Genomic DNA, 27,965 nt, shown 5'->3' with positions numbered 1-27,965 from the left:
GGCTACTTAAAAACCTTCTAAAAGCACAATACTTTGGTAACAACAATCTTTGCACCACTTAAGGCAAAAACACATCGCTGAGTCATCCAGGCCACGAAGCATGTGACAGTACTGTGCAGCTCCTGACAAGTAATTCGTAAAGAAGGCTGGAAAATAGCCTTCATTTACTTATGCGTATAAATGCAAGCTGCAAGCACTGAAAAAAACTGTTTTCTGTATTGTTAGAAATGTCGTTTTCACTGTTATTAGTATTTTGATTAAATTGAATTTTGAGGCTATATCGCCCATCCCTAATGGGAGTCCATCTTAATACCAAGGATGCTGATTTGGTACGAGAAAAATTTTACAGATTTCAACAATTAGTGAGAATGTTTTCTTTGCAGCAATCCCACCAAAAATAATAAACACATTTCCATACAGCAACACATAATTGGATTTTTGCTTTGCAATAGTTCCACCAATAAGAGGGGAGGAGGCAATGGTATATATAGAAGTACATAGAAAGAGTGATAAAGGCCTGATTCCAGAAAAAAGAAGAAGAAGAAGGAAACAGGAAAAAAAGACCACATTTTGACTGACAGGTGTTGATAATGGTATCAGTAGGTAGGCAGATAGCCTCTTGCTTTTTACCTGATTGAAGTCAATACATTGGGGTCACTGGAGGCTGACTGACTATAATCCAAATAGCCATTTGCAGTTTATACTACATCCTTTGTGTGAGAAGCAGGAGAGACCAGTCAAAGATTCCTCTGGAAAAAAGAAACTCCAACCAAGGTAGAGGTGGAACCCTCACCTTATGCTTACCTAATAATTATTTCATGTAATTATTTCACGTAACAGATATCACACAGGATAACTTGACCTGTAAATTGTATGTGTTTCTCTGTTATTTCCATAGCCTGGAAATGCTAAGGAAATACATCTATACATCATATATGCAAAGCTTTCTTTACCTCAAAACTCCTATTGTTAGCACGCCTATTTAAACTCCTATAGATAGATAGTAGATGTATATGTGACTGGTTCACACCATCTGGGGCTCAATAATATAAAGAGATTGTCACCAAAAAAAGAGACTATGAGATAAAAAAAAATCCCTGTGTTCAGGAAATGAAGTTAATTTTTGAGTCTGTTTGCTTTTCTACACCAGTCTGGGATTTTTTTCGTTGTTGTTTTGTTTTGCCATTAAGCTGGTCGTAGATGAGCAAAGCAGGGTAATCCGTTACTAAACAGCTGCAATTAGTAGTTTTATAATGAAATACAAATGTCCCCAGTAGTTTAAAAATACTGATTATCTTAAGGGTTTGTGGCAGACAAAAGCAAAGACAATTGGGATGTGCTTGCTAAAAGTTAGGAGTAGATAATATGATGGACTGGATCCAAGATGAATTCAGCATGCCAAATCATGTTTCTGCCAGCCTTAACAGGGTAACACTTTCCTCCCTTCAGACTGGAGAAATATGAACTCTTCTGCAGCTCTCAGACTTCATCCATCTGTTGCTGTTTCTTAGTTCCTTAGAAAAAGAACGTGCAGGTGCATGTTCAGTCTGTTACATACAGCCCATTCAACAGTTTCTATTCACACTTTAATATTAGGTGTTGTTTTCAGCGCAGTGCAACTTCTATACACGAGTCTTGATCGTGATTGGGATTCATGAGAAAAGTAAAATGCTTTAGTGTTTTTTGCAAAGTCACTGTTGGCACTGGAGGCCACCTCTGTGATAGATACCCATAGTCACTCAAAAACACCATCTGGAGCAGCTAGACTGACAGATTATTACCATCTGTCTCTTATGAACACCTGGACCTTTGTGATCTGAGCTCGATCTTTCTCTCTCTCTTTCTGTTTCTGGGCCTGTTTAATCACAAACAGTATGATTGCATAGAGGATTTAATCTCCCGCATTTAGTTGGTTACCCAAAGACTATTATCACTAGTTGTAAAGTGCCTATGTGTTGTCATCTGTTCACACTGCTACTGCTTGCATAGCGTGCATGTTATCATGCAGTGCTTAGACAACAGGCATAAAAGCACCGGCTATAAACAGACATATTATAAGAGAGAGAAATGGCACTTTAAGATTCCTGCATGTAAATTTATTGGAGAATTCCACAAGAGAAAAATGTAAGTGTTGCTGTCAGATTTCAGTGGTAATTATATACATGCATTCTTTATTTGACCACTGAGATTAAGTCAATACATACATATTAGATCAAAATAACTGCTTTGCGATGCTGCAGGCTTGTTTCTATAAATACTGTAAGATATTGAAGGGAAGTTTGTGTGGCTTCTGTGTCGTAGACACAATGCAAGAGTTAAATTACAGGAACACTAATCGAGAGTGCCAAGATGAAGTATCATGAAACACTTTAAATTGTAAATAGTATGAGATCCTGCTCTGTCCTTAACAATATAGTTGTTTTTTGACTAGAAAATTTCAGTACAACTTCTCTACCTTACCTCTTCTATATGTTTGTGTATGTGTATAACAGAATATCTGGGATAGGCTGCCAGGTCACCAACAGTCGATCTAGACTGGAAAGATTCAATTTTCTTTTTTTTATAAGTAAATCAATTTTCCATTTCTCAACTACCTTGAGACTCTGTTGGATTTAACTTAGTCCCCGAAAGACTTAATGAGACACTATAAGCCTCCAGCTTCAGATTTAAAGAATATATTTACTTCATAGCAGTAGTGAAGGTAATAGCCTATTACACCTGTGCGATCTAGGGAATCCAGCACTAAGAGGGTCTTCAAAGCTTTATAAATGACTCTAACTTAACTCAGCAAAATCATTGGCAACTACATCAGGGTGATTCTGTACACAGATTAATAAAAAGTAAAGTAAAAAATCTGATTTTTTTGTCAGTCAGCTTTACACCAAACCTGAATATAATATCAGCCAAATGTTCCCTCCGTCTCTCTTCTGCTGCATTCGGTGCCAGGTGCGGTTTTGAGTGGCCCTGTGCAAATAACCTAAATGCAAATGCAGTGGGACTAGAACAAATAACAGGCTTCAAAACTTGATGTGTTGTGCTGTATCTTACTAATATCTCAGTCTGTGTTTTTCTCGCTGTTTTTCTACGGGGTGCATAAAATCTTGATTGGAGCGGCTGTTGACATAACTTAGCATATCTTTGATTCTGGTACACTTTTAGTTATGTCTAAACTAAAGTCTGTATGCATCATTACATAAAATATATGTATATCTGAAACTAAAAACTAAGCTGAATAGCACAAATCAACTGACTGGAGCAGTCTTAGCTTTATAGGAAAAGGAGTTTGCTGCTGTTCTGCTGATTTTTGGCTTTACGAAACTGTAACAGTGTTACGGGTCTGTTATGTAATGGTGATTTGCTGTGAGACACAGTATGACTTCTTTACAGCATTTCAGAGCTGTGCTGAGTCTGTCTTCTGAAGCATAAAGACACTGTGAGTAAAAGAATTCAGCCCAGATAAAAAATTAAAAAATAAATTGCACCTCTCTGTGAATCGTGGAGTTAGCTGGCACATGAATGGCTTGACTCAAAAATAGACATTTCCAATTGTATAGTTTTCTTTGGAAAAAAAATACGCACCTGACAAACAGTTTGTACTTCTACTGAGTTTCTTCTCCTATCTGAAGTATCTCTATGCAATAGCTTGCAGCTATTGGCTTGTTAAACTAAATACACTTTAAAACTCCCTTAATGGAATGTGACACCTTTTCCCCACTGAAAATGTCATCATTTGGTATTTTATAGTCTCACATAATGATTCTGAACAGCTCATCTCCTGCTGTTCCTCAGGGAATCCCAGCAGAGCCTTTTTACTTTATAAGATTCTCACTGGAGAGAGCTTTTTGCTAACTGTGCTCAGCAAGACACTACATTCAGAGAGTGAACACGGACTTATTATTACATATACATGCATTTCTTAATTCTGCAATTATAGCCACATACATAAGCTTCTGTCAGCCTCTGATTGTGTGACAGCACCCTGATGAAGGGCTGCCATTACGCATGCACAGTGATTAATTATGCTTTTGTTTTTTAAGTGTTTTTAGTTCGGCGTTGGTGAGGTGATTAAAGCCTGTTTTTAAATGTGTGATTAAAGGAAATGGAGATGCTGGAGATTGTTCCCCATGCCTCATACAACAAGCACACACTGTCACTGCTGCCCCCTTGTGCCACATGCCTTTGCTGGGTAGTGTTTCCTTCCCTCGTCTGCAAAACAGACCAAAGAGAAGACAATAAATTCAAGCTTGATATGCTGGAGACTGATTCAACTAATTGTGTAATTAATTTAACTTAAGAGATGCTGAAAGCTTTAAATATTAGTGGACAGCAGGGTGAATTTCACTGTTTTCCTTGCTGATTATATATATATATATATTAGATTTGTAGTCAAGACCGCCTAAACCAAGACCGAGACAATACCAAGACCAGAGGGTATCGAGACCCAGACAAGACCAAGACAGACTGAGTCAAGACCAAGACAAAATCGAGACGAGACCAAGACCAAGACAAAAAAGTCTTTAAACTGCAGCCTGACACCCGTAAACGAAGCAGTTTACGGGTGTCAGGCATATTTATGTGTTTTTGCGATGCACTCGCGCAGCCCTCCTCACCGCTGCCTACTGTCTCACTCACTTACTGAGAGGACAGACGCTCGCTCCACTTGACTGTCGCGTCGCTCACCCTCTCTGTTTTTCACATAATGATATTGTCCTATATGCTCGCATGTGATTGGCCACAATATGGAGGGATTGGAGCATAGCTGAGCCACTGTGTGAGAGCTGAGCAGCGAAAGGAAATTAAGTGAGGAGCCGGCTCTCGCTGAATGGGAGTCGACTCTTCTGATTCACTACAAAGCACTCTCTAAGCACGGCTCTTGGAGCTGATGCTTTTGCGCATGACACATTATCAAACGTTACGTTGTGTGTCAGGATACTGTTGACTCCAAATCTCCCGACCACTATGTCGACCGTGTAAAAGACCGGTCTCGAGACATCCAACTCTAATATGTATGTCTCTTTTTCCAACCTGTCTATTGAGTTAGTGACATTATCATTTGTGATATTTATTTTACTGAGTTGTTAATCCCATGAGTAGTTTCTCGCGTTTTTAATTGCAAATCAAAGATGCTCGACAAGTGTGCTCTTCCTAGAGCTTGACAGATGTGTCTCTATCAGCGCAGCAGGATGTTTAATGCAAGAACACGTATGTTGCGATCCTTTTTCCAGCAACATTTTGCTCTTTTGCAGGGCAGAGCCATTCAGCTATCGCTAAAAACATCTGAATTACAATGCAGTGCTGATTTTTAGACCTTAAAATGCCATTGCAGCATATACAACAGCAGAGACTGACTGGGTCATTGTTAATGCCTCTGTTGTATATTAGTGAATTATCTGGAAAGTGACGAGGGCACCATACACTTACCAGCCACTTCATAACTTAGAATTTACCAGTTCCAGGTTGTTCATCTTTTCTTTGTTTTAATTCTTCACAGATTCAACAAGGTGCTGGAAACATGCCTGAAAGATTTTGGCTCATATTGACATGATAGCATCACACAGTTGCTGCAGATTTGGCAGCTGCAATCATGATACAAATCTCTCGCTCCACCACATCCCAGATTTGCTCGATTGGATTGAGATCTGCTGACTATGGAGGCTGTTTGAGTACAGTGAATTCACTGTAGAAAGCAGTTTCAGACTGAGTTTTGTGAAGTGGTGGATCGAGCAGCAGTTTCTTAAAATACTCAGATGAGCCCCTCTGGCACTAACAACCATACCATATTCAAAATCAACATTTTCTTTCCCATTCTGATACTCAGTTTGAGCTTCAGCAGGTTTTCTTGAGCATGTCTACCTGCACTAAGCTGCTGCCAACCTCTTCTGTTCACATTAAAAAGCGATGAGGTTGGAGACGCTGGGGACCGAACCCAGGACCTCATACATGCAAAGAAGGCGCTCTACCACTGAGCTACATCCCCAACTCTGCTTATACTCAATGTCTCTTTGTCCTGAGCTTCACTTTTTAGCTTACAGAAACGTTGCAAAAGCGTTTGACAAGCTATTTTCCAGTGGCCACGATACTCACTTGTGCAGTAACTGGCCTAAATTTTTTCAGGCACACTTGTCTGTGTTCACCACGCTAGTTACCACCAAGTTGGCAGCACTGAGAGGCACTGTGCTTTCAGCGAAGAAGGTGAAGTGTGGAGCTGAAAATTGTTTTGAAAGATACTAGATAAACACTGACACAAGCACTCCTCCTTCACCTCCACTCTACACTTTTTATTGGATGCCACAGTCGTAGTAAATTAGCACATACCAGGGAATAGCTGTGTTTTAACCATAAAAGCAGTATTTTATTTTTGTAGCCTGTTTTTTGAACTTTTTGAAGTTTTAACCTTCACATTTATTTCTGAGCTAAGAACTGTGGCTGATAAATGCTCTACATAAAGGTAATGCATTCACACAAATATTGTGTAGCTGTTTTGTTTATGTGACTGAACACAACTTTTGTGTTGCTTTTACACTAGTCATTTAAATCGGCATGCCAAACTGTGCTTGTGTATGTGTCAGATTTTAACATCTTTTCTCATTTACAATTTGCCTGATGATAGAGTTAAGTCCTATGAAAATCCATGTGACGCAGGCTTCTTGAGCTTCTCTGAAAATCCCTTTCAAATGGCTGACAAAATGCGTTTCCTTATCGTCATATTTTGACAAAATACTCATTCAAACAGTTCTAGTCTTTTGCACATCACTTCTGAGCTTTGTCAGAGCATTTATCTTATTCAAATATAGAATTTTCAAATGCTTCTCGAAGTGACAAAACAACCATTTCACCCACATTTAGTCCCAAAATCCAGCTTTCAAGTGACAGCCTTTATTCAACTAAAACACCATCCACAGTGTGTTTGTTATGGATTGTGGAGGTTGTATATTATCCCGTCATTGATCTATCCTCCATTCCTCCATGCATTAGTCTCACATCAATAAGCCTCTTTATTGCTTCTCTGCTGTAGCTTGGAGGAAAACCTATTTTCTCACACAGACTCCCAGGCCTGCACCCAGGTTCAGCAAGGAGCACATAACCCTATCACTTTAAAAATATATAGTTATGGTGTCAGTGAGGGAAAAAATGTCAACATTGTATAAATTAACATTATTTTATGAGTTTTTACAGCCTTTATTCCTGATTATAACTGTTCAGATGCTTCAGAATTTTAACCATTTACTTATTAGTTTTTATTATGCTGTTAATGTTTTTTGTTGTTTTTGTTATTTTCATTTTTTAATGAAAAAAAACCAAAAATGCATTATTTTATGTATATCAAGTATTACAGAGAAATCTATACATATATATAAAAAAAACATCAGCCTGGTAAAGAATGCCCAGCAGCAGCTGCACTTCCTCCGTGTCCTGAGGAAGAACAACTTGGACCAGACGCTGCTCCTCAGTGGAGAGCGTGCTCTCCTACTTCCTGGTTTGCAGGGGCCACAACTGAGAACAGGAAGGCTGTGCAGAGGGTAATTAACACCACCCAAAAAATCATGGGCTGCCCTCTGCCACACCTGAAGGTCATTGCCAGATCCTCCTGTCTCAGAAAAAACACACACAAGGGTTGTTGTTTTTTTATCTTTGCTTTGTGCGGTCAGCTTTGTATTCTTCTAGGAGAAAGATCTTAGATTTGTGTCCTCATTAGGGATTTGTGTTGGTGTATGGGCTTGTAGCCTCAGGTTTATATTGTTAAATGGTGATAATGAGACTGTGTTTCAGCTATTTTAATGAGTAACGTGAAAGTAATACATCGAGTAGTATAACAAATTACTTTTTCCCGGGAGTAATTAAGAAACATACTACATTACTTTGAAGTAATGTGTAATATGTGTAATATATGTAATAAGGCCGGGGTGTTTCTCTGTGGAGTTTGCATGTTCTCCCCGTGTTTGCGTGGGTTCTCTCCGGGTACTCCGGCTTCCTCCCACCGTCCAAAGACATGCAGCTTGTGGGGATAGGTTAATTGGATAATCCAAATTGTCACTAGGTGTGAATGTGCGGATGAATGTGAGTGCGAATGGTTGTCTGTCCCTGTGTGTTGGCCCTGCGACAGACTGGCGAACTGTCCAGGGTGTACCCCGCCTCTCGCCCTATGACAGCTGGGATAGGCTCCAGCGCCCCCCGCAACCCTGAAAAGGACAAGCGGAAGCGAATGGATGGATGGATATGTAATAATGACTTTTGAGTGAAGACTGATCACAACTAAGGGAGGAAATAAATTTGTAATTTATTTATTGCTGCTTAGCAAAGGTGGTGACTCACAACAGAGCCAATGAGAACCCAATGACAATCGATAAGGAATCGAATCAATGAGGATAATGGAATCAAAATCGCTAAATTCTTATCAATTCCTATCCCTAGATATAACAGTGGTGACAATAAGATTCAAAATTGATACTTTGTTATTATTTTTGTAGGGGGTTCACTTAAAAAAAATCAAAGTCAGGATGTGAGAAGACAAAATGTCTTTGACATAAAAGCTGCCATAACAAAAGCAAGGCGAAGGGGATGTAGCTCAGTGGTAGAGTGCATGCTTCGCATGTATGAGGCCCTGGGTTCAATCCCCAGCATCTCCAGTTTTTCAGTCCTTTAATCAGCTTTAGACTGTCAAAATATATACAATTTTCATATTCACCGGGGTTAAAGTAATACAACATGAATCGTCATCATAACTACCAAATATAAGTTGATTCTCTTATAGTATGACCTGAGGCTGAGGTCCAATAAATTACAATAATTTGTGAGACCCAAATGTTAAGGCAGTCACTACCTTTTAACAACAGTTCTTTTTAATAAAATGCAGAATTAAGAAATAGAGAAAACCAACTTCATTAGCATGTCATGCCAATCAGTATACTGTGTTGGTGACCTATATTACTACAAAGCAGGCCTAACATATAGTTTATCACAGCAATGTCAATCCAAAGCTACTTACAGCATTAAAAAGTTGGAGATGCTGGGGATTGAACCCAGGACCTCATACATGCAAAGCATGCGCTCTACCACTGAGCTGCATCCCCTTGTAGCAGGTACCTGATCCCATAATATTATCCCGCTGTTTAGCCTTTGGTTGCTTGTGAGATGGTCATACAAGAGGTTAAACTGTCTTTTATTCTTTGGACTACAAATGACTAGTCTGGATGTCCAGTAACTGAAGATGAACAGGTGATACATATTTTGTATTTTTGACTGTTCTTCTAAAAGTCCTAGCTCAAAGTCTCCGCACTAATTCATCCAAAAGGTGTTCTAGATGGTTGAGGTAAGGACTCTGTGCAGGCCAGTCGAGTTTTTCCACACCAGATTCGTTCATCCATGTCTTTATGGGCCTTGCTTTATGCATTTGCTGTGCAGTTGAGTTGGAATAGGAACGAGCCATCCCCAAACTGTTCCCACTAATCTGGGAGCATGAAATTGTCCAAAACACCTTGGTATGCTTAAACATTAAAGAGTTCTTTTCACTGGAACAAAGGGGCTGAGCCCAGCTCCTAACAAGCAACCCAAAACCATAATCCCACAAAAGCAACCGCCAAACCCAGAATCGTCTATCCGATTGCCAGATGAAGAAGCGTGATTCATCACTTCAAAGAACACATCTCCACTGCTCTAGAGTCCAGTAGCTTTTATCACTGGATCAAACACTTTGCAATGAACGTGGTGATGTAAGGCTTGGATGCAGCTGCTTGGCCATGGAAACACATTCCATGAAGCTCTCTATGCACTGTTCTTGAGCTAATCTGAAGGCCATGTGAAATTTGGACATCTGTAGTAATTGACTCTGCAGAAAGTTGGCGACCTATGCGCACTATGCACCTCAGGTGGCCTACCATCTTGTGGCACTTTGTTAAAATACCATTAACTGACTATGGAATATTCATAACAAGGAAATTTTACAGCTGGACTAGTGGCATCCTACCATAGTACCACCCTGCAATTAACTGAGCTCCTGAGAAGGACCCATTCTTTGATAAACCATTGTAGAAGCAGTCTTCTGGAACAAACAACTGTATACCCACTAGAGATGGACCGATCCGATATTACGTATCGGTATCGGTCCGATACTGACCTAAATTACTGGATCGGATATCGGAGAAAAATAAAAAATGTAATCCGATCCATTAAATATCACGAAAGCACCTCACAAAACTTGCAACACACCGTAACTCACCTCAGAACGTTAGCAGTCGGAGCAGTATGCATCACGTGATAGAGCGGCTGTGGCATGCGGGACCTGTCAGTGGTCTGGATAGCATGTGGAGCTTCGCTAGCAACCCGGCATTTCATCTCCGACAAAGTTATCCCGAGAGAAGTAAAGCAAGTGTGTAAGTCCATCTCTGAATGTTTGTAAAGCATTCCTGCGTTAAGCTTAACGAGCGACTGCCTCTCCTGCTGCTACTTCAATCATGAAACTGCTTAACGATCAGCTGATCGGCTTTTCTGTGCGAGTCCGTGTCTCTAGTTTGCTTTTGGCCCACGTTGCACCAGAAAGAGGAAACCAGCGGCTGAACAACAGCAGCACGTTTAAGCTTGATCAGCTGTTGTTAGAATTTATTTATTATTACTTTCTACTCCAGGATCTTTTTCTACGTAGCTGACGCTGGTAACTGTGCAGGGGCGGATCTAGCAAAGTTTAGCCAGGGGGGCCGATAGGGCATTAACTGGGAAAAGGGGGCACAAAGACATACTTTTCTTTCTTATTCTCATTTAAAATGTCGAGCTTTTAATAAATAATTATCTGACAGCCAAAGTTTTAATTTGATGCAAAATGTATAGAAGTCCATTACTGTATATAGTAACTATTAAGTCTAATATATATACCCTAGTAAGCTATAGTACTTTTTCCTTTGGGAAGGTACCATCTGTGCAGTCTGCAATTTTGTTGAAGAAAGATGTTGAATCTATTTAATATTTCTTGAAAAATAATTGATTTCTGTGCATTTTTTTTCACACTGCATCAAATTAAGGTTGATTACGTCGATTAAGCATCATGAGGTGGAGTGTGAGGGGTGGTTCCCTATTTTTTATTTATTTATTTATTTTTGTTGTTGCTGGGAGTTGGAACCCTATTAGTTAGGTTGCTTAATATTTCTGCTAAGTACTCTTTAAAATACCAGAATAGGGAGGATGGTGTAGGTTGAAGTTTATTAGATTGATCAGTATTGCTGTACTATGAAATATTTTTTTTGCATACAGGTATAACAGAATAGCTTTAGTGTAGTTGTTGTTTTAAACTTGAGTATGAACTTATACAAAATGCAGCAAGATATTTAAAAAACAGTTTTGTTGATTAAAAAACACTATATCGGATTCATATCGGTATCGGCAGATATCCAAATTTATGATATCGGTATCGGTATCGGACATAAAAAAGTGGTATCGTGCCATCTCTAATACCCACATAGTTTTCATGACTGTCTACTGTGCAGTGATGTAAGAGACAAATTCTTCTCAATAAATCATTTTCATGTCATTCTCAAAGAGACTATTAGTACGACCATTACCAACTCACCACTGAGGAGCAGAAACTCATTAAGAAAATGGTCACTAATATTTTTTTATCATTAGCCCTGGTATTATTATGTTAGGTGATAACTTTAACCCTAACCTTTTTTCTAACCCAAGGCAATCAGAATATGTCATTTTTGTTTTTGCTCCCCCATGTCTTGACAGTCACGGATCAGAGAAAAGAAAAATCATTCTGACTGACGCACATTAAAAATATATTTTTTTGCCTTTCTCTAAAATGTAAGAAAACCATTTCACACCAGACTTTTCCATCTCCCTGTTAGTACAGGGAGTCTTGAGTTGTAGCGATAAAAAGCCTGTTACATGGCTGGGGATTTTCTTCACCTTGTCAAATCATCCCATAACTACATGTAATTTTACATCTATAGTGTTGACAGCTTACTGATCATAAGCAAAATAAATTAGACTTTGTTTCAATGTTTGAATTTCCTATAGTTCCTTCTTAAAAACACTAATATGACTATTACTAATGTATATGTTCGATTATAGTAATGAAAATTATTACTAAATTAAAACAATTCATTTAAAAAGCATTAAGTGAAATAGATTGGTCTCTTTGTGCTTTTGTGTTTTGGGGTTGTTGGTTTTTTTTCCTAAGACCTCAGAGCTGAAGGTAGAAGCAGTCTAAAAGCAGTCTCATATCTTGGGCAAATAGCTCTTTCAAACTGACACCCTGTCAGCGATTCTGGGATCCATCTCTCAATAGAAAAGGATTATAGCCCATTATATCTCCCCTAATCCTCTCTCTCCTTTTCTTACCATCTCTCACTCCCCTGTCCTTTTCATATCTTTCTCACTGTTCACAAAACCACAGTGCTACAGCTCAGTCTTTTCCCCTCCAGATTTTTGTTTTCTCTTGCTGTCTGTCCAGTTTGTACAAGTGATAAGAAGCTTTTATGGGGGACAGATGACAGGTCTTGTTTTTAGGCCTAAAGGAACACAGAACTGTGTGCGTTTGTAATTCTGTTTATATGTCTCCGTTTTTGCAGGTTGTGTTGTTGCTTTTGTATTTTTAGATTTGCTTATGAATCATCATACACTTTTGTGTGTCCTATGTGCAAATATGTCTAAATGACTCATGAGTCTTTCTTTGAACCTTTCTCCAGTCTGTGTGTGTGTATGTGTGCACATATTTATATATATTACAAGCATGTGTGGTCCTTCCCAGTGTTAATTTTCACTTTTCTTTTAATCATACCCTTCTGCCTTGCTCTGTCAAAGCGTAACAGAAAGATGATAGGACTTTTTACCTCATTTCGTCTCTTCTTTCTCCAACTACCTATTTACTTTCTGCTCCTTACCACCTCCCTTTTCCTCTTTCCCGTTCTTTTTTGGAGAAGAAAGTTTTGTCTCTAACTGTTGCCCCTCCCTCATACTTCTTGCTTTCTGTGAAATGGGATACTTCTGTGAAGTATTCCATTTCTTCTTTCTTTTTATCTTTTTATCTCTCTTGTATTACCATAGATTTACGATGTATTAACCTAGATTTATTGTGCCTCTCTGCCTTAACCATCTGTGATTTTTCAAAAAGTGGGTCTGCTCAGATTAAAACTAAACTCCTTTCAGCAAAACGCTACTTTCAGTCTATAACTGTGGAAGATAAGCTGCAAGGGAATTCTGCACTTTGTGCATGACAGGATGAAATGATCAGCATATTAATGCTACAAAAAGAGAAGTATGGCAGCATGTATACAGTCAAGGAATCCTGTCCACAGTCTATACATTCTGCATCAGATTACAATTATATAATGTCCTTGTACTTGACCGTTTTCAGAGGAATGTTTTTTTTAATTTCTAAGCCACTTAACACTGAACTATAAATCATTCAAACATAAAAAAAGAGACCTAACTCCAGGGATCTACATAAGACAGACAACTTAGCAAAGAACCAATTTTAAATTTTATCTTTAGGCACTTTGTTACTAGTAGTCGGTTGCAAAAGCATATCATTTTTTCCCCATTTTGTTAGTTGCATCTATGAAAAATACTAAAGAAAACACAGTTTGACAGCAATAAGAGAATATTTTTTGCGCCAACGAGGTAATTCCCAAAGAGTTATTAGCTGAAAGTCACATATCTCAACAGGAAGGAATGCTGGTTTGAGCGGTCCCACTCGTGGGACTAATAAAGGTATATCTTGTCTTATCTTGAGTCAAGGGGAAAGACCATCTCTGAGTCGAGGAGGGGGCCTAAGGGTACATCTAAGGGTACATCTTTCACCATCTTACAATGCTGTGCTTACAGCTTTTCTCTAACTATCTGTGAATGGTACTCACGGCCATTGATCAAATGCTCACAATAAAAGGCACCAGATGAATCATCAACTTTCGTACTGAAGTGTAAGACTTCAGTCGAAACCTACATACACTGTGTTTGGTCATGCCAAAATAATTAATCCGATTGGATAGATATTTTGCAGGATATGGAAAGAATACTTGAAAGTGGACACTGTATCTCTGCTGTTGGGACATCCGAGTCGGGATAATATTACTGATGGCATCTTTAATAGACTTTACGATATCCCTGCATATGCTATAAGGAAAACATTTTTTCTATCTTGGATAAATGACAAACCCCCAGCAAAACAATCTGGTACATAATTCTTATGGAATACTTTCCTATTGAATATCTGACCTGCCTGCTCCATTCCTCAAGGAAACTCTTTAGAAGAATTTGGGTTCCATATCTTCGTTTCACGAACTGTGGTGGGTGTTCTGTATTGTGTAATCACATTAACTGTTACAGTGCCTGGAGTATGTGCTGTATGCCTTGTTATCGTTGTGGCTGCCACCTCGGATAAGAAATGCTCTTTTTGTTTAGAAGTGTTTTCCTTCTCCTTATTTGCCTCCTTCAGAACACTTAAGCCATTTCCACACCCCACACAGTTGCACTTGGATCAGCACACATCCCACAAATCCATTTCGAGTCGCAAGAATAATAACTGTGAAAATTTTTGTCCCTTGAGAGGAGGATTATAATCCACTGGCCCACAGTCAAGAATTATAAAAAGAGTAAGGCAAGACTTCATCCTCAGGGCTCACAATGAGTCATATTTCTTGTATTACATTACAATGATAATATGAAACTTCATCGATCCCCAGAGGCGACTACTCCCCTCAGTTGGCTTCCTCTGTACAAGAAGTTAATACTAATATAAAAGAAACCTGTGAGCTTTTCTATCGATGCCTTAGCAAAATCGATGCTTGGAGATGCTTTGCCAGAAATGATGCTTGGAGATGAGGCTATGTTAACTCTGGTCATTTGGAGTTGTGAAGAATGTTGTCCCTTCATCCTGATGCTATATGTTAGGTCACATGAAGGAGTTCTAGTTGGGCAGGTAGCCAGAATTTTTTTTTTTTAATGAAAACATAATTTGGTATTCCGTCACTGACAGACGCTAGGGCACTGTTAGCATTTTGTCATTATGTATAAAGGTGGTTAGGAAGTTGACTAGGGATCTAAACGTCATTCAGAAAGCTTCAGATGTTCTCTGCAGAGACAGCAAAGTTAGGAGCTCAATGTTAATGAAACCTTAGGCTACAGTCCCATACACTGGTTGGCACAAATCCGTATCCTAATGAAGGAAAACATACAGTCTTTCTTTTAGTGTTTAACTTTGAAAAAAAAGTAATATTCATATTTCTATTTCTCAAAAGTTGTAGGCTGCGACACCATTACTGGGTTGTACTGTAACTGTACTTATTCAAGAGGTCGAAAGTTGGAAATTTGCAACTGGAAGCTCCCAATGAGAAATGTATAGCCCACTTATAAAGAGCAGACCAATATAAAACAATCCAAGATGGCGGAACTGAATGTAAACAGTAGTAAAACTTCACATCTGCACTGCCACTGTTGTGTATTTTTGACTCATTAAAAAGTTTAATATGTGCATTGAAGGACATATCCTGGTCAAAAATGACTCCAAGGTTCCTCACTGTGTTACTGGAGGCCAAGGTAATGCCATCCAGAGTAAGAATCTGGTTAGATACCATATTTCTAAGATTTTCAGGGCCGAGTACAATAACCTCAGTTTTGTCTGAATTAAGAAGCAGAAAGTTAGCGGCCATCCAGGTCTTTATGTCTTTAAGACATTCCTGCAGTTTAGCTAATTGGTGTGTGTTATCTGGCTTCATAGATAGATAGAGCTGCGTGTCATCTGTATAGCAGTGAAAATGTATGCTATGTCTTCTAATAATACTTCCTAGGAGAAGCATGTATAATGTAAACAGAATTAACCTCAGTGTGTGAAGAGGACTCTCCATTTACATGCACAAATTGGAGTCTATTAGATAGATATGATACAAACCACTGCAGTGCAGTACCTGTAATACCTACAGCATGTTCTAATCGCTCTAATAGGATATTATGGTCGACAGTATCGAACGCTGCACTGAGGTCTAGCAGGACAAGCACAGAGATGAGTCCACTGTCAGAGGCCATAAGAAGATCATTTGTAACCTTCACTAAAGCTGTTTCTGTGCTGTGATGAGCTCTGAAACCTGACTGAAACTCTTCAAAAGAAGCCATTCCTCTGCAGATGATCTGTTAGCTGTTTGACAACTACTCTTTCAAGGATTTTTGATATGAAAGGAAGGTTGGAGATTGGCCTATAATTAGCTAAGACTGCTGGGTCTAGAGATGGCTTTTTGAGTAAAGGTTTAACTACAGCCAGCTTGAAGGCCTGTGGTACATAGCCGATTATTAGAGATAGGTTGATCATATTTAAGATCGAAGCATTGATTAATGGCAGGACTTCTTTGAGCAGTTTTGTAGGAATGGGGTCTAAAAGACACGTTGATGAATTACAGATACAACTCCACTTGAGACATACAAACCACGCCACTCAGTTCTATTTAATGCTGCACTACAGAGTCAAATGTGAGAGTCTGGTATAAATTAATTTTTTCCACCAAAGCACCTCAACAAGGAAACTGAACAGTGAAGGTATTTCTGATCGGGTCACTTCTTGAACCTCATACAGCTCACTCCAACTCAACTCTGAGCTGTTAATAAACACCATTTCTACACTTTTGTGTAGTTGGCTCTGTGTAAAAACAACTTTCCACCAAACCGTTTCCTTCTCAGCTACTATTTCAACATACCTGCAGTCTTTCACCCGAGGGTCTTTTCTCCCTCACAAACTTTTTTCTTCAGTTTCTCCCCGTCTCCCCCATTCAGTTCATTTTCCATCATAGTCAGCTAGTTCAGTTTAGTGCATTGTGGCTAAATGTGCACAGAGGTCCTCCAAAGGAAACCCCACCCAGACCTCCTGAGAGACGCACACACTGTAGCCATCGCAAAGCTTTCACCAAGAGAGAAAGCACATGCTTAGATAATTGTGTCTTTAAATGCGTACAGAGGACAGAAGGAGAGAGAAACCTTTTTTTTATTGTCTGAAAATCAGAATCCGTATTTTTCTTTTCACTACACACAGACATCGGCAAGGTCAGGCGGTTCACACCACTGTATTAGCAGAGTAGCAGGTGGCCTCACAGATGGAGACTGGTATCACCGTTCACACCAGTATATGGTGTCTATTAGTATCTTGCTGAGATTGGCTGGTTGCTCAGGTTCATGGTCACGCTAAAATACAAAAAATCATTTATCTAATCTCTCCTAACACTTCTGTCTTCATTCTTCTAGATCTTTTTAAATCATTTTAGCCCCACCTGTTTGAGAAAAGAAATCTACAGTTTCTATTCATGAAAGGAAGCCTCTGGTAAAACATAGGGTGGGGTCCCACATCGTTTTCCTGTAGTTGTGGTTTGCAGACACGTGCAGTATTTTGGCAGCCAAAAGAAGCAGTTTCAGTTATCTGCTTTCTTTCTTTCTTTCTTTCTTTCTTTCTTTCTTTCTTTCTTTCTTGGGTTCACACAAAGTTGGAAAAGAGAATGTCAAAAGAGTGAGCAGAGAAAGAAAAAAACAAGGTTACTCAAAGTGGTTCACAGCAATTAAACACCATCCTCTATCTACCTGCCACTGTCTGTCACTGTCCTGCTCCATCAGTCACATCTCGCCTCTGCCATCAGCTCCATCAGGACTGGAGGCAGAAGGGTGCATAACCAGACTTAAAATTCTGATTGTGGTGGAAAATATAAGGCAAAGTAAAGGATCGTGTTGTTTTCTTCTTTTTTTAGCATCTGCTCTCATTTCTTTGCTATACCCTGTTGTGTAGGTCTGTTCTGTCGCCCCATATTTTTTCCTGCCTGTTTTCTTTCACATGAAGCCACATGTGCTTATGGTCCTCTATGGTTTGAGGACAGAAGTGTGTGGGTGTCACTGAGCCTCTTTCAGACATGCATTCATGCAATCTAAACGGGCTGGTTTCATGTCTGAATGAGCACCCTGGTCATTTTTCTGTACAAGTCACAACAGCAGGCACGCACAAGATTACCACTGCACATGTCTCTCAAGCTGTTTGTGAGTAGCTCACTGAGAAACTGGAGAATTCCCTAAACAGAAATACCATCTACATAATAACATTTATCCTGACCAATTTGTTTCTAATTTGCAGTAATATTAATAGATGGTTGTTTCCAACATTCACGCCTGAGTTTTCTGAGACATTACCCAGCATAAATTGTGCCAGATTGGACATTAAGCAGTGATAATCCTTCCAAGTCCCATGGACAGAGTCAGTTTAATATCAGTTGGAATCCATATAACAATATTTGCAGTCATATATCCCGCCCCCTGCACACTCCATCCAAAGAACACCCTCGCCTGAACCAAACAAAGTATTTCCAGTAATGAAAAAGCATCTCTAAGGGTCAGCTTCCTGTTGTGTGCTGTGTGTATAAAAGGGCAGCTTCGGACAAAAGTGAGGTCTCTGTCTCTCAGCTTGTGTGCAAGGGTAAGCACAGCTCTCTCACACCCTGCAGCACTGTGCAGCACATACACAGGCTGACCTTTCTTGTTGTTCCTATGCATAATTGTATATGAGAACACAAATAGCAGCTTCTTGTCTGAGATCAAGTTTTTTTTGTAGTGAAAATATTTCTGTTGTCTTCTGCATGCTGCACTCTATTTGACATTGCCCAGATTTTCTATATGAATACAGGGTGAGATGCACAAACTAAATGTTCGTGTGGTTGTACTTATTTGGGGTCAATGCTATGGGTTCCACAAGGTTCATCAGTCTTTAGCCCCTATGGTAAATGTTGTGCATGCACTTTTACTCCCTCAATCACTGTCAGGTGCATCTCACCGAAACCAGCAAGGAACAGAATGACAGAATGACATCACTTTGACACATGCACACAAAAAACAAAAGCAGTTTTTTGATTCCTGGAGCTTTTTAGTGTTTTTTTACTCGTTATTAGCTGTTGTCATTTTTAGGTCTTATAAAAAGTATGCTTTGAAGGAGATTATTTGGTGCATCATCTTTTATGGTTTCCTTTCATTTCCTCTAACCCTCTTCTCTCTTATGTGCCTCCATGAAGTGCAGTCTGCAGAGTGCTTCCTCTCCTCTGTCCTCTTGTCTTTTTCAAGTGCTTCAAAGAAGTCACCCAGCTGCCATCCTCTCTGGCTTTCTGTGTCTTTCTCTTCCAACTAACCACCTGCTATTTCCAGATTCTGCTTGTAGTGAGGCAGTTGATCTTTTGCCGTCACTTTATTTCCATCCATTGGCCATCTTCAGTGTACCATGGCTGGTTTGGAAATAAAACCAAAGTTTGTAGTTTTCTATGTCATTCATATACGTATCCCCTGGTTTACATAGCTGTGAATAATATCCTTGGTTTCAATTTGAATCTGGTTCTCAGATTTATTGAACTGGGATGGGAACAAATCTCTTAAGAGACCTTACAGTCATGGTAAAAACAAAATGCACCCTTTTTCAATTCTAAGGTTTTGTGTATCAGGACTTAATAAAAAATAATCTGGTCCTGAGCATGGCTTAAAATTAAGTAAATACAACATCAGATAGCACACCGCATGGAATATGACACTGTCGATATTTATTCAACACAAACTAAGCCTATATCGTCAAAGTATTTACTTTATAGTAAGTGAGCAGTTGGGGTGTTTTCTCATAGACTTCTATACAGTCTGATGTTTTTGCAACCTGACAAGTCTCCCTCTGGTTGCCAGTGGAAAGATTGCAAGCTTTAACACTTGACTGCTAAGATTCATAGGCTAAGTTTTTTTCTGTGGTAGCTCCATCTGACTTAAGTATATCTTGGTGCTAATTAATGTAGCATGTTGTGTTCAAATATTTTTCACGTTACATCCACTTGCAAATAAATTCTCCAGAATCCTGTAACACACCCAATCAGCCATCAAATATGAATAGTCCTATTATTCAACCAGCTCTGTAGTATTTCTTGTTCTGGCGCTCCCTTTTCTCTCTCCCTTTGTTCTTCCTCTTAAGATGACAGCTAGATAACAGGGCTGTTCTTCCCCCTCATCCGCTTGTACTCTTCAAGTGTCTGTCTTCCTTAATTGTCCCCATGACCGCATGGCTTTAACACAAATGTCTGTGAGGCAACTGGGTCACACAGCGGCTGGTTTGTTGAGTGCCCGTGTTTCAGACCATATGATCAATGTCCTATTTGTCACAGTCTCAAAGTACATCAGTGAAGTATTCATCATTAACGCTCACACAGACGTACTGACAGAGGACAGAGTGGGTGCTGAAACAAGGATGTCAGAGGGAAATTCCACAGACAGACGTTCATCGACCCTTCCTTTATGTTTATGTACATTTATCAGAGTTCATTTCAGGTTGTTGCTCATAGCTGTAATGCCTCCTCTCTATATTAATTTGATAAGAGTTCAAACAAAACATACTTTTGAGTTAAATGAAAATTATTGCTTACTTAATATCATTTTGAAGGAAACAAATTAATAGAGGTAACTCTGTGATAACTATGTTACTGTTATTTGTATGTAACTGTTAAACGAATGAAATTACTTATTCAAAGCTTATTACTTATTAAAAGTAGTGGCTGTGGCTCAGGAGGTAGAGCAGGTAATCTACCAATCACTGCTGTTCAGTCTGCATGCCAAAGTATCCTTCGGCAAGATATTGAACCACACGTTGCTCTTGATGCATTTGCTGGAGTGTGAATGTTAGAAATAGAAATAGTATTCACAAAGAAATAAAAAGCAGAAGGCACGACTTTAAAGATAAAAGCAGTTCAAAGTAGATTGGTACAGATTGGTACATTGTGCTCATAATATGAAGGAGATGGTCAGCACCAACACTCAGCTAGCCTGTGGTGTTTAAATGATGTTTAGTTGGTACTGAAGTGTTACTCCCGCCAGTCACCATGCGGACAAGTTCTTTGTTTACAGATGGCTTATTCCAAGCTCACCAACAGGATCACTCAGCATTGTCATCGTGAGAACTATTAAAATAAAGCAATTGTATTTAGAAACATCAGTTTCTTAAACATAAAATGATCATTCTCTTTTAGCTTGTCTCATATATCCAGTGAAAATGAAATAATTTAAACCATTATGTGTGACAGGGTTTCCAAAAAGCACTGATGGCAAGATAAATCCAGCAAATATAAATGTACATGTTTTACATGGAAACTCAAATTAACAGAGACACATTGAACGCACCTCATTGACTGATGTAGCCAAACAGGAAAGCATGTTCATCTTGGAAGCTGCACTTCATACCTCACAATAAGCGGCTCATTCAAAATCACAAAAATGTTTCCAACAAATATAAAACAAAGAACGTGAAATTAAATCACTGTCAGTTACACTAAATGGCCCAAAATGTGCCAAGATTTCTTTAGCTAACAGGTGCTGATGTAGCCTTCTGCTGCTGTAGCTTCTGCTTCATTCCTATTGTGGGTTCAGAGATGCTCTTTTGCATACCTAGCTGTAGCATATAGCTTTGAGTTATCGTTTCCTTCCTATCAGTCCAAAGCAATCTGGCCATTCACTCAATTAGTTGACATTTTCTCCCTTTTGGACCATTTCAGACCGTTCTCTCTGGACTGTAGAGATGGTTTTTGTTGGAAAATCCCTGTAGATCAGCACTTTCTGAAATACTCAGCCCAGCCTAGCTGACACCAACAACGGTACCACATTTAAAGTTATTTAAATCTTCTTTCTTCCCCATTCTGATGCTCGGCTGAAAAAAGCAGACATTTTATTCACTTAATTAACAGCTATTAACCACAGTAGAATACACTACACATAATTTATGTCACCCACATGCATCAGGTAATTATCTGGTAAATGATTAAGTTTAAAAAAAACCCTCTCAACTTGACTCCAGAGATGATATCTCTGTGTTGGTTATTTTGCTGCAGTCATTGTTTTTGAAGCAAAGAATTGTCTATGTTTGGGAATATGGGATAATAATTTTGATAAATGTACTTTAAGTGATAGAACCATATCTAACAGATGACTAAGACTTCTAAAATTATAGACCACATCTACAAAATTAAGATCCAGGTTAGAACATTTGTGTCCTGTTCTTCAGTGGTGGGGAAGTTAAATGGCTTGTTTTGCATAAAATTTAAAATGTTGCATATAAATGTTCATATATATGTTGTGATTGCATTAAAGGAATTTAAATGGCTAAATATACAGGACATAATTCCAAACTATTGATGTGCATAGTAGCATACTTTAAAACCCCCCATTTGCATGAGCTCTCTGGAATTAGAAAATGACTGTCAGAAGCTTTCATGGCATTACAGGCCACAGTGTCCATCATGCTGATCCATATCTCTATGAAGGGGTAAAAACAGGGCTCCATGGAAGAGCTCAGCTTTCTCTTCTAATTGAGCATTAGTGTCATTAATTTGAACTCACAAGCTAATGTTGCACTGGTCAGCGGTCATGACAATGATGTGCTCTTCCTAATGCACAGAGTAAAAGGACGTTTTACTGGACGTGGAATGGAGATTTAGAAGACGCGCACACATAGAGTCAGCAGGGTAGTAATCTCGTACATGACCAAGGTGAAAAGCAAAAGGAAATAGTTGCATTAGTGCATTAGTAAAGATACACCAATGTGTTTGGTGTTGCAGGTGGCCAAATCCCTTGGCATCTTGCAAAAAAACTGTCGGTCAAACTCAAAATGATTTCTCCTCCCGCCCTTTTCTGAAAACAGTCTTGTGGGAAATTTCAGCAAAATCTGAATTCATTTCATTTTCATCGGCTGAATTATTCGACTCTTTTTTTTTGTGTATATATATGTGTGTCTGTGTGTTTGTGTGATCATTTTTTTAAAAATTACATCCCTCTAAGATGTCATCGGAAGCAACTTAGTTGCATCTATTTGGTATTTAATCACATATGAGTCAGGAGGATATCAGAGAATTGGATCAATGGAGACAGACGAGGAACACTAATGTAAAAGGAAGCCATCTTGCACTTGACTGCGTTTGGTAAGTCAGCATCAGATTCATCAGCTATTGAATGTAACCCCTCACTTGTACAGCACTTTGGTCAACGCTCCTGTTGTAATTAAATGTGCTATATAAATAATTAAACTATTAAACTATTAATGTGCGACTTATGTTAAAGAAACAGAGTTTCTGCTATTTGTGCAATCTTATTTAACAAATACATAGAGACTACAAGACTGAGAGGGATACAGCTGCTATGGGATGCTGCTCAGTATAAAGTAGAGACACTTTTAATGTTTGTTTTGGACTTTACCAGGGAAAATAAGTGGCTGTTTGTCTGTCTGGTATTTGGTGCAAGGAGCAAGTGTGCAATGGGCTTAAAGCACCTTTTTCAGTCACATCAGCTTTCTGTAGCTGCTGGGAACAGGTTAGTGAGTATATACCCAAAGTGTTAATACCATAATAATGAGTTGAGAAAGAATTATACTTGTTGATGTGCAAAAGCGTCTGATTGAAGAGCAACTTGCTATGGGACAGTTGGCCAAATAGAAGTGGAGGTGTAGGTATACTTTTGACCCTGTGTGGATTAGTTGTGTGCCCATTAAAGATGTCTGCTGTGCAATCATTCCACCCTGGAGAAAAGAACAGTTCAAAGAAGTGATTAAAAGCCCAAAGTTACCATTAAAGTGATGTCCATGATGAGTGGATATAACTGTGCCTTTATTAAACTTAGATTCGGAGTGTTTTTGTATATTTTTGTAAGAGAATCTACAGTTATTATCATTTAAAAACACGGAAATGATGTGTGCTAATGTAAAAACACATGACGGGCTCTTTGGAAGAGAAACCACACCCTAACTAGATACGCATTTCTCATACTAAAGCAGGTTGTAAACGTTAATGAAAATGTGAGTATGGATGCTGTTTTATTGTGTTTCTTAAATAGAGCTTCATAATTCTGTCTTTAAGTACCACATTTTGAAATGTGATCTCATCCATATGTAGTATTGAGGTTTATTCAACACACAATTGTGTGTTATGCTTTTGCAAAAAAATAGTTTTGTGTTAAAAATGAGCATGATCTGCAAATATATAAAGTTGCAGTGCACTGAAAAGTCAAATGAACGTTTAAATTTCCTGTTCATGAATTTTACAGCTGACACAGAAACTGTTTATTTTGACATCTTCACATCACTTACTGTAGATCTCACTCATTTATTAGTCACATTTTTAGTCTTTTTGCTGGATTTAAACACCGCGGTTACAGTGCAGTGCTTAGTGTAAGAGGGGAGCAATCATAAATCCCTTCGTGACCACCCTGACTTTCTGACATCTGATAGAGACACACACACACTTAATGAGATTCGACTGCCACCCTGCATGCTTACCTCAGCATGCATGTCATGGTTTATCTTCTCAGGTACACACACACACAAGCAAATGCTAATGAAATTCAGGAGCACTATTAGACTTGTAGATCAGCGGTATGGGTCACTTGCTCTGACTCACAATTTAATGGCGTCTTGGTGTCTCATACCACCAGATCACAGAGAACAGAAACAGAGGGAGCGAGAAGAGATAGCGATAGGAGGATTTAACGATAACACATAATTGATTTTTTTGATCTTGCACACTTGCAGTAAACACACACACTTGGTGAACCGAGCAGAGGGAGATCTGTGTGAGGATTTAGCAGTGTAAACACATTCTTCATGAGCGCTGATAATCCTGCCAAAGAGAAACAGAGAGCATCATTACTTCAGCTCATTGCCATCTCTCCAAACACACAGACACATATATCAGGGTTAACTACTTTCACCTATTCTCTTCGGTCTTCAGTGTATTGCTCAGCAAAGAGCAGACACAAAGGGTGCATCTCGAATTATTTATGCCGCAGTGAAAAGGAATACACCTCATTTTCTCTTTCCTTTTTCCTTCTGGATGGACCACACAGCTAGAGTGTGGTCCACCATCCATCACCCACCACACCCACCCGTCTCTTCCCTAACTCATCTTGTCTTCATCTGCCTCCTCCTCCTTCCTCCTCCTGGTCTTGGTCTTTCTGTATTTATACTTTCTCCCCTGTCTCTTCTGTATACACCATTCTTTCTCTCTATTTGTCTCTTTGTTCTTTTAGACTCTTTTTCTGCAGTCGCTGGGTTTTTGCTCAGTAACATTGCAGTGTTGTAAAGTGAGATGCACAGCTCGCCCCGAGTACCAGAGAATTTCCAAAACTTCTTTATCCGTGTTCAGAGCAAGAGCAACATAGCATGTGTCAGGACAGTGTGCTTTCCCTGACACATAAAAGGACAACTTGTAAAGCTAAAGTGTCATTAGTGCATGTTTTGTTATCCTCTAAATCCTCCCTCTCAGCCTTCATCCTTCTCGGCTTCACACAGCAGGAATCCTACCGCAAGTGTCCATCAGCAAAAAAAGTAGCAAACCTAATCTCCCCCTCCTCCCCCACCCTCAGAGGATGTACTTATTTCTAGATAAGGCACTTTTGCAAACTTTGGCCAAGAACCAAAAATATCTTCTGTGCTGTAGTTCCATCTGACAGATGAAAGAAGCATCGGCATATTTTAGTCTAGGAATTTCAACTTTCTTACTTTCTCCGCAGTGCTCCTCACAGGATGAGATTAAGCACTTTGCCTACTCTTCTCCATCCTCCCTTCTGTCAACCTTCTCCTCCGTCCTTCCTGATCTCCTGCTCTCCCTTTAGTCCCATTAGTCATGTCCTGATGGCTCATTAACTATTAAAGAGCAGAATGAGGGAAAGAGAGGAGAGGGGCATTCTGCAAGGCTTGCCTATAGTCATTTGGTAATGGATATCAGGGGGTGAGATAAGCGAGAAAGCAGGAGATGGGGGTGGAGCAAGTCCGTGGGGTCTCTTTTGCTCGTCTGATGATGAGTGGGAGTCATCAGGCAAAAAAGGAAGACAAGTTAGGCCTTTTAGTATGTTGCGTCCTTTGGGATGAGGGAAAAGCTCAGAAGCAGAACAGAAGCACATTTGTTTGCATAAAAAGCTTCAAAATATAACCATCTTCAGTCTTGGAGGCTTTTATTCATTCTTAATCAGACAGGCTGAAGAAGGCTTTCAGATAATCCACAAACACTGAACCCTTGTACTGATAAGTTCACCGAGGCCATTTGCTACTGTACTTTGGATTTATCATATGTTGCTGCCATCTAGTGGCTAAAAAAATCCTTCTTTGAAAGTTGGGGAGTTGTTGAACAAGTTTATAAAAATGTTAAAAATGTCAAAATACAGGTCAAAAAATTTCCTAATGTTGTAAACCTGCTCAACATTTGGCAATAAACCCCTTTCTGATTCTGATTCTGATTCTGAAAGAGAATGTTAGTGTCAGTTTGTTCTAATTGACATTGTTTAATTAACATATGTCAAACTAATGAAAGAGGTTAAAATCTTTAGAACAATGCACTTATCACATACAGAGCCTCAGACAGTCTGATACAGCTTTTTAACACTATGTGTGTGCATGTGTGTTTGCAGACTCTCTGATGCTGGGGACAGAGGTCGACCTGCAGCAGGTGGAGAACACTGTGTTTGCCATAGAGACTGTGTTCAAGGCATGGCTTCAAGAACAGGGTGGAGACAGAGAGCACCTTCACCTCTTGCTACCAAGCCCCATGGATAACCTGATTCCAGGTTAAAATCTACAGCCACACACAGAACTTGAACACACTGATGTTTTAGGAAGTCAGAAATGCATTACAGTTTATGACTTTAACAAATACATGAAAGAAAGAAAGGTTTTTAATGCACATAAATACAGCCACATGACAAATACAGTTTTCACATGACTCTGTGTAGTCGTGAAAAAGTACAAATTTACAGCTTCCATAGAAATTAAGAGGGTAAGTTGCAGCCAGATGCTGCTAATCAAATGCACTTCATTACCTGATCATAAGCAAGTGTGAGCATCTCATTAGGAGCAGAGGTTTTGGCAGCAGAAGCAATTGTTTCTTCTGTTGAAAACCCTTCCCAGTAGTAGATATCCCAGCATCTCCAAAGTGCTCAGAAGAACTCAGACTCTACAGACCTCAGTTAGTGTGTTAAATGTTAAAGTTCATGGCAGTACAATTAGAGAAAGCCTAAAAAACTGGGTTGCCTGGAGAAAGCCTCTTCTTTCTAAAAAGAACATGGCAGCATGGCTTAGGTTTGTAAAGCTACATCTGAACAGTGTGACTCTTGGAACAGTGTCCTTTGGACAAATGAGACTAAAGTTGAGATGTCTGGGCACCTTATAGTTACTGGGTTGACCACGAACTCCTCTGAATACAGAAGTATTCTAGAGTCCGATATGATCTACAGCAGAATAGCTGAAAAAGACAAGATTTAAAGTTTTTAAAGGCCTCAACCCGACCCGAGAGCAGTTTAGAAACAAATATCCATAAACCTCAATGAACTGAAGCAACATTATAAAGAAGAGTTGGCCATTCATCAACAAACACCCTAGACTGGTCACCAGTCTGTCACACAGAGACAAACCATTTGGACTCACTTTCTCACCTATGGGGAACTTAGAATTTCTACAGTTCTAAGTTCTACAAACTACTGAATCATGGCGTGTACTTTGTTTTTAACATGACTGCATGTTTCTGTTGCATGTGCAGTGTGCGTGAAGTGTGACATGCAGGAGCGCATGATAAGCCCGGCGCTCATCCCGCTGACCCCGAACCTGGGAGTGAAGACTGAGAGCATTCGGGACTTCCTGCCTGGCCCTAAGGGCTTGGCCAATCAAAGCCCAGCACCGCAGACACTGAAAGTGATCAAGTAAGCGTGGGCATCGATGCTGAGGGCCTTCGAACTATAAGCACAAATAAAAGTTTTTAGGATCAGCTCACAATCACTTTGTTAGGAGAAAGGAAGACTTGTGTGTGCAAGATCCAATAACACGCGTTCTCTGAATGCACAGCTCCTTTGTTTGACTTGGGAGCATCTGAGTGCACTTTGTTCTGCTGGAGTTAGTGCTCCGAGGCTGTAAAAGCAATATGAGCACAAAGTTCAGTCGCTTTTGTAAGGAATTTTGTTGGCCTCGTAAATGT

General features: G+C 39.4%; 1 protein-coding gene and 3 non-coding genes across 6 annotated transcripts in view; 2 read left to right on the top strand and 2 right to left on the bottom strand.

The window, feature by feature from the left end:
- Nucleotides 1-27,965, top strand: part of m1ap (meiosis 1 associated protein) — a 57,126-nt gene that overhangs the window by 17,503 nt on the left and 11,658 nt on the right. For all 3 annotated transcript variants that reach the window (XM_076881905.1, XM_004554307.3, XM_004554306.3), the window contains 2 exons: nucleotides 26,410-26,565; nucleotides 27,534-27,693. In XM_076881905.1, the coding sequence (XP_076738020.1) occupies nucleotides 26,410-26,565; nucleotides 27,534-27,693 (316 nt within the window). The remainder of the gene's footprint in view (nucleotides 1-26,409; nucleotides 26,566-27,533; nucleotides 27,694-27,965) is intronic.
- On the bottom strand, nucleotides 5,906-5,977 carry trnaa-ugc (transfer RNA alanine (anticodon UGC)). Its single transcript has one exon. It is a non-coding gene; the product is annotated as a tRNA-Ala (tRNA).
- trnaa-cgc (transfer RNA alanine (anticodon CGC)) lies at nucleotides 8,556-8,627 on the top strand. The gene has a single exon. It is a non-coding gene; the product is annotated as a tRNA-Ala (tRNA).
- On the bottom strand, nucleotides 9,000-9,071 carry trnaa-ugc (transfer RNA alanine (anticodon UGC)). The gene has a single exon. It is a non-coding gene; the product is annotated as a tRNA-Ala (tRNA).

Source organism: Maylandia zebra, linkage group LG3 (assembly GCF_041146795.1).
Source record: "Maylandia zebra isolate NMK-2024a linkage group LG3, Mzebra_GT3a, whole genome shotgun sequence".
Classification (NCBI taxonomy): Eukaryota; Metazoa; Chordata; class Actinopteri; order Cichliformes; family Cichlidae; genus Maylandia; species Maylandia zebra.
This window is presented reverse-complemented; position numbering and strand designations above follow the sequence as displayed.